A 13,695-nucleotide genomic window follows, 5' to 3' on the forward strand; every position below is an offset into this window, starting at 1 on the left:
GACCTGATTCGAAATCAAGAACTGACTCTTGATACCTAACCGACTGGGCCACTCAGGTGCCTCTTGCCCATTTTTGAAATAGGTTTTTTGGTAGTTACATTTTAGAATTCTCTATTCTCGGGGATCCCTGGGTGGCTCAGCGGTTTAGAGCCTGCCTTTGGCTCAGGGAGCCATCCTGGAGTCCCGGGATCGAGTCCCACGTCAGGCTCCTGGCATGGAGTCTGCTTCTCCCTCTGCCTGTGTCTCTGCCTATCATAAATAAATAAATAAATGAATGAATGAATAAATAAATAAATAAATCCCTTTAGAATTCTCTATTCTCAATCCTTTATTGGTTTTATGATGTGCAAATGCTTTCTGTGAGTTGCCTTTTTACTTTTGTAAAAGTGTCATCTGATGTACAAAAGTTAAAAAATTTCAGGGTCATCTGGGTGGCTCAGTTGGTTAGGTGTCTGCCTTCGGCTCAGGTCATGATGTCCTGTGATCAAGCCCTGCATCGGGCTCCCTGCTCCAAGGGGAGCCTGCTTCCCTCTCCCTCTGCCTGTCACTCCCCCTGCTTATGCTTTCCCTGTGTCAAAAGTTTTACATTTTCATGACATCCAGGTTTGTCTATTTCTTCTTTTGTTGCCTGTGCCTTTGGTGTCATAACTAAGAAATCACTGCCAAATCAAAAATCTTGAAGCTTCCCTTTATGTTTTCTACAAGTCTTAGCTCTTACATTTGGGTCTTTGATCCATTCTGAATCAGTTTTTATATATGGTGTTAGGTAAGGGTCCAGCCTCAGTCTTTTGCATGTAGATACTTTTCCCAGAATCATTTATTGATGAGACCCCTTTCCCCATTTAGTAGTCTTGACACACTTGCTGAAAATCATTCAAGGATTTATTTCGGGGCTCTCCTTCCTATTGGTCTCTCTGTATGTCTGTCATTATGCCAGAACCATAACTGTTTGACTACTGTAGCTTTGTAGTAAAATTTGAAATCAGGAAGTGTGAGGCCTCCACCTTTGTTCTGCTTGCTCAAGACTGTTTCAGTTACTTGGGTTCCCCTGAGATTCCACAGAAATTTCAAGATGGAATTTTCTGTTTCTGTAAAAAACCTTACTTACATTTGGATAAGGAGTGCATTAAATGTATAGATTATACTCTGGGTGGTTACTGGCATTTTAAGAATATTAAATCTTCTAATTCATGAACATAAGATTCTTTTCCATTTTATTTATGAGGTTTCATTCTTTAAGAAATTGTAGTTTTCATTGTTCAAGTCTTTCACCTCCCTGGCTAAGTTCATTCTGGAGTAGCTCATTCTTTTTGATGCTATTTTAAGAATAACTGTTTTCTTAATTTCCTTTTTAGTCTGTTCATTGTTAGTGTATGGAAACACAACTGATTTTTGGATATTAATTTTGTATTCCCGTTATTTTGCTGAATTTCTTGGTTGTACAGGGATTTTGGTTGTTTTTTTTTTTGTTGTTGTTGTTGTTTTTGGTGAAATCTTTACGGTTTTCTATATAGAAGACTGTCATTTCTGAATGATTTTACGTTTTCCTTTCCAATCTAGATGCTTTTCTTTTTTTTGCCTAATTGCTCTGCTAGAAGTTCCAGTATTACATTGAATAGAGGTAGCAAAAATGAGCTCCTTGTCTTGTTCCTGATCTGAGAGAAAAGCTTTTGCCTTTTACCATTGAGTATGATGGCAGCTGTAATTCATAAATGATTTTAAAAGACTTTATCTATTTATTTGAGAGACAGCATGCACACATAGGGCAAGAGGGAGAGGGACAAGCAGACTGAGCCAAGCACAGAGCTCCCCCCACACAGTGCTCAATTTCACAATCCTGAGTTGAATTCAAGAGCTGGACCCAACCAACCGAGCCATCCAGGTATCCCCCCAAAATGACTTTTATAATGGTGTGATAGTTTCTCACTATTCCTAATTTGTTGAGTGTTTTTAACAAGAAAATGTGTTGAATTTTGTCAAATGCTTTTCCACATCAATTTAGATTATTGAGGTTTTTTTCACTTTCTATTAATGTGATGTATGTAATAGACTGATTTCCCCTATGTTGAACCATCCTTGCATTTCAGGAACAAATTACACCTGGGCATGGTGTATAATCTTTTTACTGGATTCTGTTTGCTAGTATTTTATTGATGATTTTTGCATCTATATTCAAAATGGATATGGCCACATAGTTTTCTTTTCAAAACAGTAGTGTTTTGTTTGGCTTTGGCATCATGGCAATAATGACCTCATAGAAGGATTTCAGAATAGGAAGCATTCCTAATTCCTCTCTTCAGTTATCTGGAAAAGTATGAGGACTGGTGTTACCTCTTTAAATGTTTGGTAGAATTCACCAGTGAAGCCATCAGAACCAGGGCTTTTCTCTGTCAGGAGGTTTTTTATTACCGATATAATCTTGCAGATTATGGGTCTATTTTCTATTCATGATTTAGTGTTGGTTGATTTTGTGTTTCTAGTTATTTAAGTCCATTTCATATGGGTTATCCAACTTGTTGGCACATAATCATTCATAGTATTCTCCTAAAATTCTTTTTATTTCTGTAGAATAAGAGTAATGTCCCCTCTTTTGTTCTAATTTTAGTAATTTGAGCCTGCCCTTTTCCTTCCCCTAGTTAAATGTTTACCAGTTGTATTCAATGTTTACCAGTTGTTAAACTTTTCAAATAACCAGGTTTAAGGTTTTATTTTTTTCTATTTTTCTGTTCTCCGTTTCCTTCCTTGTGCTAACTTTAGATTTAGTTTGTTCTTTTTCTAGCCCCTTAAGGTCTAAAGCTTTAGGCTGTTGATTTGAGATCTTTTTTATTGTAAACATTTACAGCTATAAAATTCCTAAGTACTACCTTCACTACATCCCAGAGTTTTGGAATATTGTGTTTTCATTTTCATCAGTCTCTAGGTATTTTTTAATTTCCCTTGTGATTTTTCTCTGCCCATTAATTCCCACAAATTTGTGAATTCTCCATTTTTTCTTCTGTTATTGCTTCTAACTTCATCCTGTTATGGTCAGAGAAGATACTCTATATGATATCTATCTTTTAAAATTTTGAGACTTCTTTTGTGGCCTAACATCTGAGCTATCCTGGAGAATATTCCATATGCACTTGAGAAGAATATATGTTCTGGGGATGCCTGAGTGGCTCAGTGGTTGAGCATCTGTCTCTGGCTCAGGGTGTGATCCCAGGGTCCTGGTCTCAAGTCCCACATTGAGCTCTCCTGGAGGGAGTCTGCTTCTCCCTCTGCCTGTGTCTCTGCCAGCTCTCTGTGTCTCTCATGAATAACTAAAATCTTAAAAAAAAAAAAAAAAAAAAAAGAGAGAGAGAGAGAGAGAGAGAGAGAGAGAGAGAGAGAAAAGTATGTTCTATAAGAACTAGCTGGTTTATTGTGTTGTTCATTTTATCATCTGCCTGGCTGTCCTACTTATTATTGAGAGAGGGTGCTCCAACTATTTTTGTAGAAATGTTCACTTCTCCCTTTAATGCTGTCAGTTTTTGCTTCATTTATATCTATCTGATGGTCTGTAATTAGTTATGGGTCTTTAGAATTTTTTTAAAAACCCATGGGATCACTGTTACTTTTCACTTCTAAACCTTTCATTTCCTTACTTTCCCTTCTTAGATGCAGCCTAGATTTCAAGTCCCTTATTAAAATCATTCCCTGGCATGTGTTTCTCTCTCCCTCCATCCTATTCTGTCAAAATACTGACCTTGATTAAATCTCTGTATCCTTAAGTAACTGGTTATGCCTCGAGAAAATACACCACTGTACTGACCTGTCTTACTTCAGTGACAGTGAATTTCAAATGAGTCCTCAGGGTAGCTCAATAATCCTATTACTTTTCCCTGGTCAATATGCTTTCAGTTTCTCAAAGTAACTTCTTCAAAATCACAATGCTTCAACCCCAATCTCCAATTATGTCCCTACTTCTTACTTTGCTAAGAAAATAAAAACAACCAGAGAGAAGTCCTATCTACACCTATCTCTAAATCTGTAAACATATATATATATATATTCTGCTTTCCTTCTCACCTGCACAAAAACTTCAATTATCCCATATTCTGCTGCATCACTGGTTCTTCCCTCTACTTGATCATTTACATCAAGAGACATGCAGTATTAACTCCCAAAATAAGAAAAAAAAACCCCACCTCTATCCTATGTTTACTATTTCCCCCTTCACGCTTTCCATGTTTTCAACCTCCTCAATCCTGTGTCCCCATCATGTCCCTAAAACAGTGTCTTTCAAAATGACTAATAATCTGCATGTTGCCAAATCTAGATCAGCCATCATCTTAGTTGGCTTCTTAGCAGCGTTTGACAGAGTTCAACATTCCTTAAAACACTTTGCCATATAAAGGAGTAGGGTATCTAGGGGTGTTGGTGGTTAAGGAAGATGTTCCAGGACTGGCATGTGAACAGAGATATGAATGAGGTGAAACAGCCATGTGAATATTTAGTGAAAGCATTCCTCCAGGCTGATGGCTGCTTTGCTGGCTTATCTTCCTCTATTCCGTTCAATTTTGTAATGCCCAGAGCTTAGTCTTCGTGTTTCCTTATCTATTCTTTAGATACTATCTTCCCAAAGCTTTAATACCAGCTATATACCAGTCATCAGTATATAGCGGATGACTCCCCAAGTCTTTTCTCTCTGGGGCTCCAGATTTTTATATATCCAATTGCTTATTCAACATCTCCACTTGAGTATCTACTTACATAACTCAAATTTATCTACCTAAAGTACATCTCCTGCTTTTTCTTCCCAAACCTCTTTCTCCTTTGACTTCTCCATTTCAGTAAACTGTACCATTCACAGATTCAGTTGTTCAAAGCCAACAAGGTTGGAACCCTCTTTGATTATTTTTCTTTCTTATAACTCCCATCCATTTATTAATAGGTCTTTCCAATCCAACCATAACTTCAAAATATATCCCTATTTCAACTGCTACTTATCATCTCTCCTAACACCATTACACTAGTCAAAGTCACCAGTATCTTTTCCCTGAATTACCCATGTTGGTTTTCTTTCTTTTCTTTTTTCAAGATTTTATTTATTTATTCATGAAAGACACAGAGAGAGAGGCAGAGACACAGGCAGAGGGAGAAGCAGGCTCCACGCAGGAAGCCCAATGTGGGACCTGATCCCAGAACTCCAGGATCATGCCTCAAGCCAAAGGCAGATGCTCAACCACTGAGCCACCCAGGTATCCCCCCATACTGGTTTTTTAGCTAGTTTTCCTACTAACTCTTTGGCACTTCACATACTTTCAGCAGTAGCTGGGATGATCTTCCAGACCCTCCAATGTCTTACTATCACATTTGGGATACAAGACCTCATCATAGCCTATAAGATCTAGGCTGGTTCTTTCTCCATCCTCATCTCCTACTGCTCTCCCTTACCCTTTATTCACTCCACACCGGTCATACTGGCAACCTTGCCATTCCTTGAACCTGCTAAGCTTTTATAGCCAAGAAGAGACTTGCTGTGTCTGCATGGAATGCTTCCACTAAATATTCACATGGCTGTTTTGCCTCATTCAGATCTCTGTTCACATGGAACATCTTCCCTAACCACCACCACCACTAGATACCTTACTCCTTTATGTGGCTTTAATTTTCTTTATAGCAAGTATCAGTGTCTAACATATAATATCTATACATATGTACAGACTTATTTACTGTCTCTCCTAAAGGATCCTAAAATGTAGGCTCCTTTAAAGGCCAAGTATGTGTCTCAAATGTCTAGACTAGTGCCAAGAACACAGTGTACGCTCAATAATTTTCTGTTGAATGAATGAGAGGTAGGTAGTATGTATGTGTCATTATGTCATTACCTCATCTTTTTATGAATGAGAAAACACACAGAATCAGGGTCAGACAGAGGAAATGTCTCTTTAGTGAAAATAAGGATTATTTTTCTGGTTCTATTCAAGCCATTTGAGATATTCCTTAACCATTTTGGCAAATAATTATTAAAATAACTAAAAACGAAAGCTATCTTGGTATGTGAATTTCTCCTAAAGCAGTCTAGAAAGGGCTCCCGCTAGACTCTCCCCATTAATCACTGGCTTTTCCTGATACTCTCTCCTACCATTGATAAAAGAGGGTGTCTTTTCTAGGTCTCCTTCCCTACCTTTCATAATTTCCTCTCCACCACAGCTCAGAGTCATCAGCAACATCTCATCTTGCCTTACCACCCAAAATGATACAAAGAAACTATCATAGGAATCTAAAGAGTCTGATGGACCCCTGAATGGTAAGTGTGTCCCTAATACAAAATAAGCCCTTCCCAGATTAGAATTATAATACTGCCAAAGCTCTCAACAGTATCTGAGCCATACACAGAATGACAAAAATATGCATACATACTTGACATTTTACAAGGATGTCAAAGAAATCTTCATCAGGCTCTTTGTTGTCATTAGTCATCAGGTGGCCAAGTACAGACTTATTGTTGTTTTGTGTTAGACGAAGCCCTGGCAAATTACTGAAACTGGCCCTTTGGTCATCAAGACGGCGGCTCTGTGAGCTGGCAAGAAGGTCTAAAAACTCATCCGTGTTGGGGGACACCATGGAAACAGATGGTGCTATGAATAGGAAAAAAATCCGTAACATCACAAAAATATTTAAGCATATTTTTAATATACATATAGTTCCTTTCAGCCTTGTTCAGTCCCAACATCCACTCTGTCCCCCTGCTTTAGCTTTGTCACTGAGAGTCACTGATACACTGGGGCCTATGATATGGGCAGGTAGGGAAGAACAAATCCCAGAGTACTTCAGATGATCCACTTAAAGGTTATTCAGATTAGACTATATTTCTTTTTATCTATGCCCACTCAAAATATAACTTTACAAGGGGTGCCTAGGTGGCTCAGTCAGTTAGGTGTTCAACTCTTGATCGCAGCTCAGGTCTTGATCTTATGGTCGTTGAGTTTGAGCCCTGTGTTGGGCTCTATGCTGGGCATGGAGCCTACTGCCCCCCAAAAAGATAACTCTACAAGATCTGGGGCTAGATTTCAGAAGGTAATACATTGTCTTATATCATTTCTCACGTGAGGATGAATGAGACAGTCTTTATTCTATGCCCTGGATAGGAACCATTTAGCTAACTAAGAGTTAAGTCCTAGTCTATGGCAGAGGAAGTCTTTTGGTAGCTGAAGTAGAAAATTTTAAGTAACCCTTCTAAGGCTCAGGCAGGCCTTAGCTTCCGCCTTAGTCATAGGTTTCTCCTCAGTCTGTCTTGGCTTTTTAAAAATCCAGATAGGGGGATCCCTGGGTGGCGCAGTGGTTTGGCGCCTGCCTTTGGCCCAGGGCGCGATCCTGGAGACCCGGGATCGAATCCCACATCGGGCTCCCGGTGCATGGAGCCTGCTTCTCCCTCTGCCTGTGTCTCTGCCTCTCTCTCTCTCTCTCTCTCTCTGTGACTATCATAAATAAATAAAAATTTAAAAAAAAAATAAAAATAAAAATCCAGATAGGAAGCATTTGTGATTTACACAGAATTATAAGGTATGTATAACTTAAATTTTTCCCTTTACTATTTTTACTTTTAAAGTTAGATTTTTTTCCCAGTCCCAAAGACTCTAAGGAGACAGTATGTTACAGTTAGTTGAAAGTGCACTGAACTAAAATACAAATAAACCTAGGGGAACTGAAACAAAACTTTGTTCTGAACTGAAGAAATACCAGCATTTCAGATACACCTGGGTTCAGGTTCATTTACTGTACTTGCACTGAAGAAAACTGAACTCTCAGAAAGAAATCACACGAATATCAAAGGAAACTATTAAAATTGGGGGAGAACCACAATTACTCACTTTTAAGCATCACTCTAGGGGGAGTGGAAGACGCTGCAGTTGAAGCTGGCCCACAGCTCTGTTCCTGTAAACAGCACCTCTGATCATCCATCCGATTGCTCTGAAATCGGCTTACCAGGTCAAAGAACCCTTCATCTCCAATAGTATCTGTACTGACTTTCTGAAATATTGAGAGAAAAATCTTAATATTCCAGCATTATCATCACATCATCAATGGAGCAAAATCATGATACATATGCAAAAGATAAAGGATGAAGATTAAAAATAAAAATTGACATTTTCATTATAAAGATTTCAAGATGGCAACCTTGATAATAAAGTTATTTCAATCCAACTAATAAAAAGCATTTCTCGTTATATTTTATTTATTCTAGTTATGTATTTTAATTTTTAATCCTTGTAATTTCTAAGGCTAAAGAAATGTACCTCAGACTCTGGGGAACTACTTCAGATACTAAAAGATTTATATAAAAATTAAGTGATCCTAGGCTCAAAGTTCAGTTTTAAGATTCTACAAAAGAATTTAAAAGTAAATTAATCTCTCTAAGAACTTAAAACTAACAAAGCATAGTGATTTTCCAAGGTCCTTTACTATATTTAAAGATTTGAAGCTCTTTAAAAAAACATAAACCTCATATAAATAAATATTTAGGGCAGAAGGAAACCCGTCATACTTTACTTGGAAACTTCAAAGCTTAAAATGACAGATGCAATGTTTAATAAAAAATATTTTGTTTTTCATAATGATATAAGTATTATGGTAGAGGTACATTTATATAAAAAATTATAGGCTTCAGGAGACGGGCAAAACTAATCCTTTAGGGAAACTGTGATATTTGAATTGGCTCCTGAAGAATGAATTCACATTTACAGGTATATGCTTCATAGTGATTAATATGCGATGCTAAAAGTTTGTAGTATTCAGGGGATAATGAACTAAAGGGGGTAGGAGAGGTGAAGAGGTGGGAAGAGGCCACCAAACAAGAGCCTCTGTATGACATACTAACAAGTTATCCTATATGAAGTAAGAGGAGCATTGGTAATAATAATTTTAAGCAGCTTTGAACAGAAACAGAACTGGCCCCTCCAAATGGCTGCAGAGGTTAATGCAGGGAAAGCAATCAGCTCAGTTGCCTATTCCAAACATCTGGGTAAGAGATACAGTAATGCACTAAGGACTATGACATACATAGCAGCAGAGGTTTATTTTCAGAAAGAAGGGGCCGGAGGCAGATCTGAGGGATGCAGGGATTGACTGGATGTGGTTAGTGAAAAGAGGGAGTCTAGAATGACACCTGGGTTCCTAACCTGGGGGACAGAGAACATGGCATATATTAAGGGAAACAGGAGGGGTTCAGAGTACAGTTCTTAACATGTTTAGTTTGAGGACTGGGATTAAGTATGTACATAAGCTGTAGTCAGATGCACTTGTAATCACTCACAAGACTTTCCTAGGGGCAAAAAAGGCTTGAATTCAAAATACTGAACATCAAAACACAGGGAGGCCTCAGAAGTATGGACATTTTCAGTTGGGCTAAGTGGGCTTAGTTAAGACCTCAAACCTTGAACAAAGGTATGCCTCTGAGATCTGCTCTAGGTCTAAAAAAATATTCATGGTCCATTATATACCCCATAATATTTCCTTTTGTTAGTCATACACTTGGAAAAAACTACTGATAAAAATCAAGACAAAGGACACCACCAGGGTACAGACATAGGTGGAATGCTGATAAGAGAACCAAAAGAAAGCTGTAAGAAAGAAAGAAAAGAAAGAAAGAAAGAAAGAAAGAAAGAAAGAAAGAAAGAAAGAAAGAAAGAAAGAAAGAAAAGAAAGAAAAGAAAGAAAGAAAGAAAAGAAAGAAAGAAAGAAAGAAAGAAAGAAAGAAAGAAAGAAAGAAAGAAAGAAAGAAAGAAAGAAAGAAAGAAAGAAAGAAAGAAAAAGACTACCATAAGTTTTCCAAAAGCTCTCATTGAAAAATGGACTTGATAATTTGACGTATCATCTTTGTGATTTATTTTGATTCTTTTATCAGAGTGCAGGTTAGCTTAATTAAAGATACTTCTGATATTTAGAAATAAAATATTATATAGTTATATTTAGTAATCTGAGTCCTGTGATCACTTTTCATCAAAATAGTTTTTAATTCTATTATAATTTCAGTATAAATAAATAGAAATTGATGCTAGCAGATACTATCTTAAATTAGTATTTTAAAATCCTTCAACCTCTAAGTTTAATTTGTTCTAACTTCTAAACTGAAAGAAGGACAGTTTTACTGGGAGACACTGCAGTAAAAAAAAAAAAAAAAAAAAAAAAGATAGTATTTTTGCAAACAATGACAAACAATTACTATCCAAAGTAGTAAAGCAACATATCCATGAATGGAGTAATTATAGTTTCTAGCTTGAAAAAGAAAAGATAGGGAAATATGCAAGACTTCTTTGAATAAAAACAGTATTTTGTATTAAATGTCTAATACAAATTACGGAATATTCAGTCTGAATACAAGAAAACTAAAATGTAGATATTTGAAGCACAACACTCAAAAACTTATTATTATACGTACCCTCTGAGAATTTGGAATTCGGCGATCAATGGAATTACTGGCATCCTGGAGAACTTTAGTGGAGGAATTAGTTTTGCACTTTTTCCCCTTTAATCTGTTGACAAAGAGCAACTTTGCAGAAGGTTTGGCAATAAGAGGCTTTTGTTTAGCAAGAATTTCACTGTTCCAGTTCTGTACCTATAAAATTATAAACATAAATGGAAAGCAGGGCATGAAAAAACAGAGCTATCTTTGGTTTTCTATAATATTAACCTGTCTTACCTGTCTTCACCGCCCATTTTGTGTGTGGGGCAGCTTAGATCTCTTAATAAATTCCTTTTTGCCAGTATTTCTATTTTCAACAGCTTATACCAAACGTATACTGTGGACTTCTCATTATCAAAACATTAAAATGGTGACTTTTAAGAACTTAAGAGTAATAAAACAGAGTTTGCCAAAATCCCATAAAAATAAAATTTGAGGGGACCCCTGGGTGGCTCAGCGGTTTGGCGCCTGCCTTTAGCCCAGGGCATGAACCTGGAGACCTGGGATCAAGTCTCATATCAGGCTCCCTGCGTGGAGCTTGCTTCTCCCTCTGCCTGTGTCTCTGCCTCTCTCTCTCTCTCTCTCTCTCTCTCTCTCTGTGGTCTCTCATAAATGAATAAATAAAATCTTAAAAATAAAATTAAAATAAAATAAAATTTGGTCAGGGAAAGAGCAAGTTTTATTCTGGATAAGAGTTAATTAAAAATGTTACAACTGGAAATTTTGGACATATGCAGAATTTTAAACTGTAGAAATTAATATCTAAAACTTACATAGCTGTAGCAATTTTTTGGTGATACTTTTTGTTTTCACTAACTACTAAATTCTCAACAGGCAAAAACCATCTAATGAGCAATTTATATAGGCCTAGATCTGGTTTAAATATACTTAACCTCTAAAAAACAGACTCAATATAAAAAATATTTACTGAGTAGAAAGGAAAACACACAGTATGTACAGTAGCTACGTGACATTTGCAACTTTAACATTTCAATCTTGTTTGTAAGTAAATCCAAAGGTCTATGTTATGTAATAACTGATAATTTTGATAAAACATGCTTTTTTTGTAGTTACCTCATGAGGCACAAATTAGAGTTAGGTCCTGCCCTCAGGCTACCATACCTCAGAGAGACAGGCAGCTAGTGAGGAAACCAAGCTATCTGCATCAAATGAAGCTTTTTTCTCTCCCTCTGTTCCTTTTCTTATACAGGTTATAAGGGGAAGGTGATACTACTGCTGGAGTGAACTTCAAGGTCTCCTGATTTTAGAGACAGTAAATGGCCCCAGATGTTAGAACACCTAAATCCCAAGTAGAAATGTGAAAAACTTTAAATGTTTCCTATATACTTATTTGGACTTCTCTCTCTCTCCCTTTTAAAGATTTTATTTATTTATTCATGAGATACAGAGAGAGGCAGAGACACAGGCAGAGGGAGAAGCAGGCTCCTTGCAAGGGAGCCTGATGAGGGACTTAATCCTCAGACTAGGGTCATGCCCAGCTAAGGCTGATGCTCAACTGCTGAGCCACCCAGGTGTCCCGGAAATAATTTTCCTTCATAATTCTGAGGACATTGTTCCAGTCTGTATTCTTGAGTGTTTCTGTGAGAAGTCCAAATAAGGGATGCCCAAGTAGCTCAGCGGTTGAGCGTCTGTGTTAGGCTCAGGGCATGACCCCAGTCTGGGGACTAAGTCCCATATTGGGCTCCCTGCGAGGAGCCTGCTTCTCCCTCTGCCTATGTATTTGCCTATGTTTCGTGAATAAAATCTTTAAAAAAAAAAAAAAAGAAAGAAAATTATTTCTAACCAATAATTCCACACTAAGCAGAATGACCAATCAAATGTGAGAGTAGCAAAAACGCATTTTCCAACATCTGTGGTCTGCAAGAGTTCCCTGCAACTGTGCTTTAAGAAGCATCTCTAACACAGATGTTTCTTTTTCTTTATAAATGGTTTTTTACTTTGAGAGTAATGAAATAACTCGATGCAATTTTATGATGAGGAAAAGAAAACACAGAACTAATCCCAAACATATTTAAAGATAGAATTTTGTCATTATTTGGCTCTTGGAAAAGCCAACTTTGAGTTGAATCTGGTCACTTTTTTTTTTTTAAAGATTTATTCATTTATTTATTCATGATAGATATATATATATAGAGAGAAGCAGAGACAGAGGAGGAGGGAGAAGCAGGCTCCATGCCGGGAGCCCGATGCAGGACTCGATCCTGGGACTACAGGATCACGCCCTGGGCCAAAGGCAGGCGCCAAACCCCTGAGCCACCTAGGGATCCCCTGAATCTGGTCACCTTCTTAATGGAATCTACAGTTAGTACCCTACAGAGCTAGGCACAAGAGTAAATTAATCAGTACATTCCTACAAGAATAAAAAAAGAGACCTAAATTGACTTAAAAGTTTTTTTAAAAAATAATTTGCAGATTAGATAGCTTTGAAACTGACAAGATAAGAGGTAGATACTTGCAGGAAATCACAAAGTCCTTCAGAGTTTTTGAACAACTTTAATTGTTTGGAATAAAAAAAAAAAAAATTGTTTGGAATAAAAAAATATTGGCTATAAATTCAAGTTAATTAGATGTTAGTCTTAAGAAAACTATTTCCACAGAAATGTCAATATTAAAAAATCATATGCCTATTATAATACAGCAGAAAAATGTTTAATGGCATGAAAATGATGTATTAACTATGTATTATAAGATCTGTAATATAATATTCATATAAAAATGCAAGATGAATAAATATCAAAATATTAATAACTGTAGTTACCACTAGGAGGTGAGATTACTCATAATTTTAATTTCCTTGCTGAAATTTTCTGAAGTTATTATAATGAGCCTATTTTATAAAGAATATTTTATAAAATATACCACAGAAGAACAACCTACCTTAACAATGTAAAATTAAGTTAAGCAAAAGTGGAAGCAAGCAGCCTTCATTTTTTTTCTTCAAAAACCTTTTTACAGGGTGAGGGGATGGGTGAAACAGGTGATGGGGATTAAAGAGTATACTTGGCATGATGAGCACTGAGTAGTGTACAGAAGTATTCAATCACTATATTATACATCTGAAACTCGTAACACTGTATGTTAACTAAACCGGAATTTAAAAACTTAATAAAAAATAATAAAGAAAAATAACCTTTTAAAAATTATGTTATGTTAAAAGAGAAAAAGCCCAGACAAGATCTTGAATAAAAGTTGTTAGTTAAGAGAATGCTTTTAAGAAATGTAGCTAGAGGGATCCCTGGGTGGCG

The 13,695-nt window shown here is 36.7% G+C and overlaps 1 protein-coding gene across 5 annotated transcripts in view; it reads right to left on the reverse strand.

Annotated features, from left to right (window-relative positions):
• GPSM2 (G protein signaling modulator 2) overlaps positions 1 to 13,695 on the reverse strand; it is a 51,127-nt gene that overhangs the window by 4,581 nt on the left and 32,851 nt on the right. For all 5 annotated transcript variants that reach the window (XM_038541116.1, XM_038541112.1, XM_038541114.1 and 2 more), the window contains 3 exons: positions 10,406 to 10,582; positions 7,839 to 7,998; positions 6,388 to 6,605 (listed from right to left, as the gene is read on the reverse strand). In XM_038541116.1, the coding sequence (XP_038397044.1) occupies positions 6,388 to 6,605; positions 7,839 to 7,998; positions 10,406 to 10,582 (555 nt within the window). The remainder of the gene's footprint in view (positions 1 to 6,387; positions 6,606 to 7,838; positions 7,999 to 10,405; positions 10,583 to 13,695) is intronic.

The sequence above is a fragment of the Canis lupus genome, chromosome 6 (assembly GCF_011100685.1).
Source record: "Canis lupus familiaris isolate Mischka breed German Shepherd chromosome 6, alternate assembly UU_Cfam_GSD_1.0, whole genome shotgun sequence".
Lineage (NCBI taxonomy): Eukaryota > Metazoa > Chordata > Mammalia > Carnivora > Canidae > Canis > Canis lupus.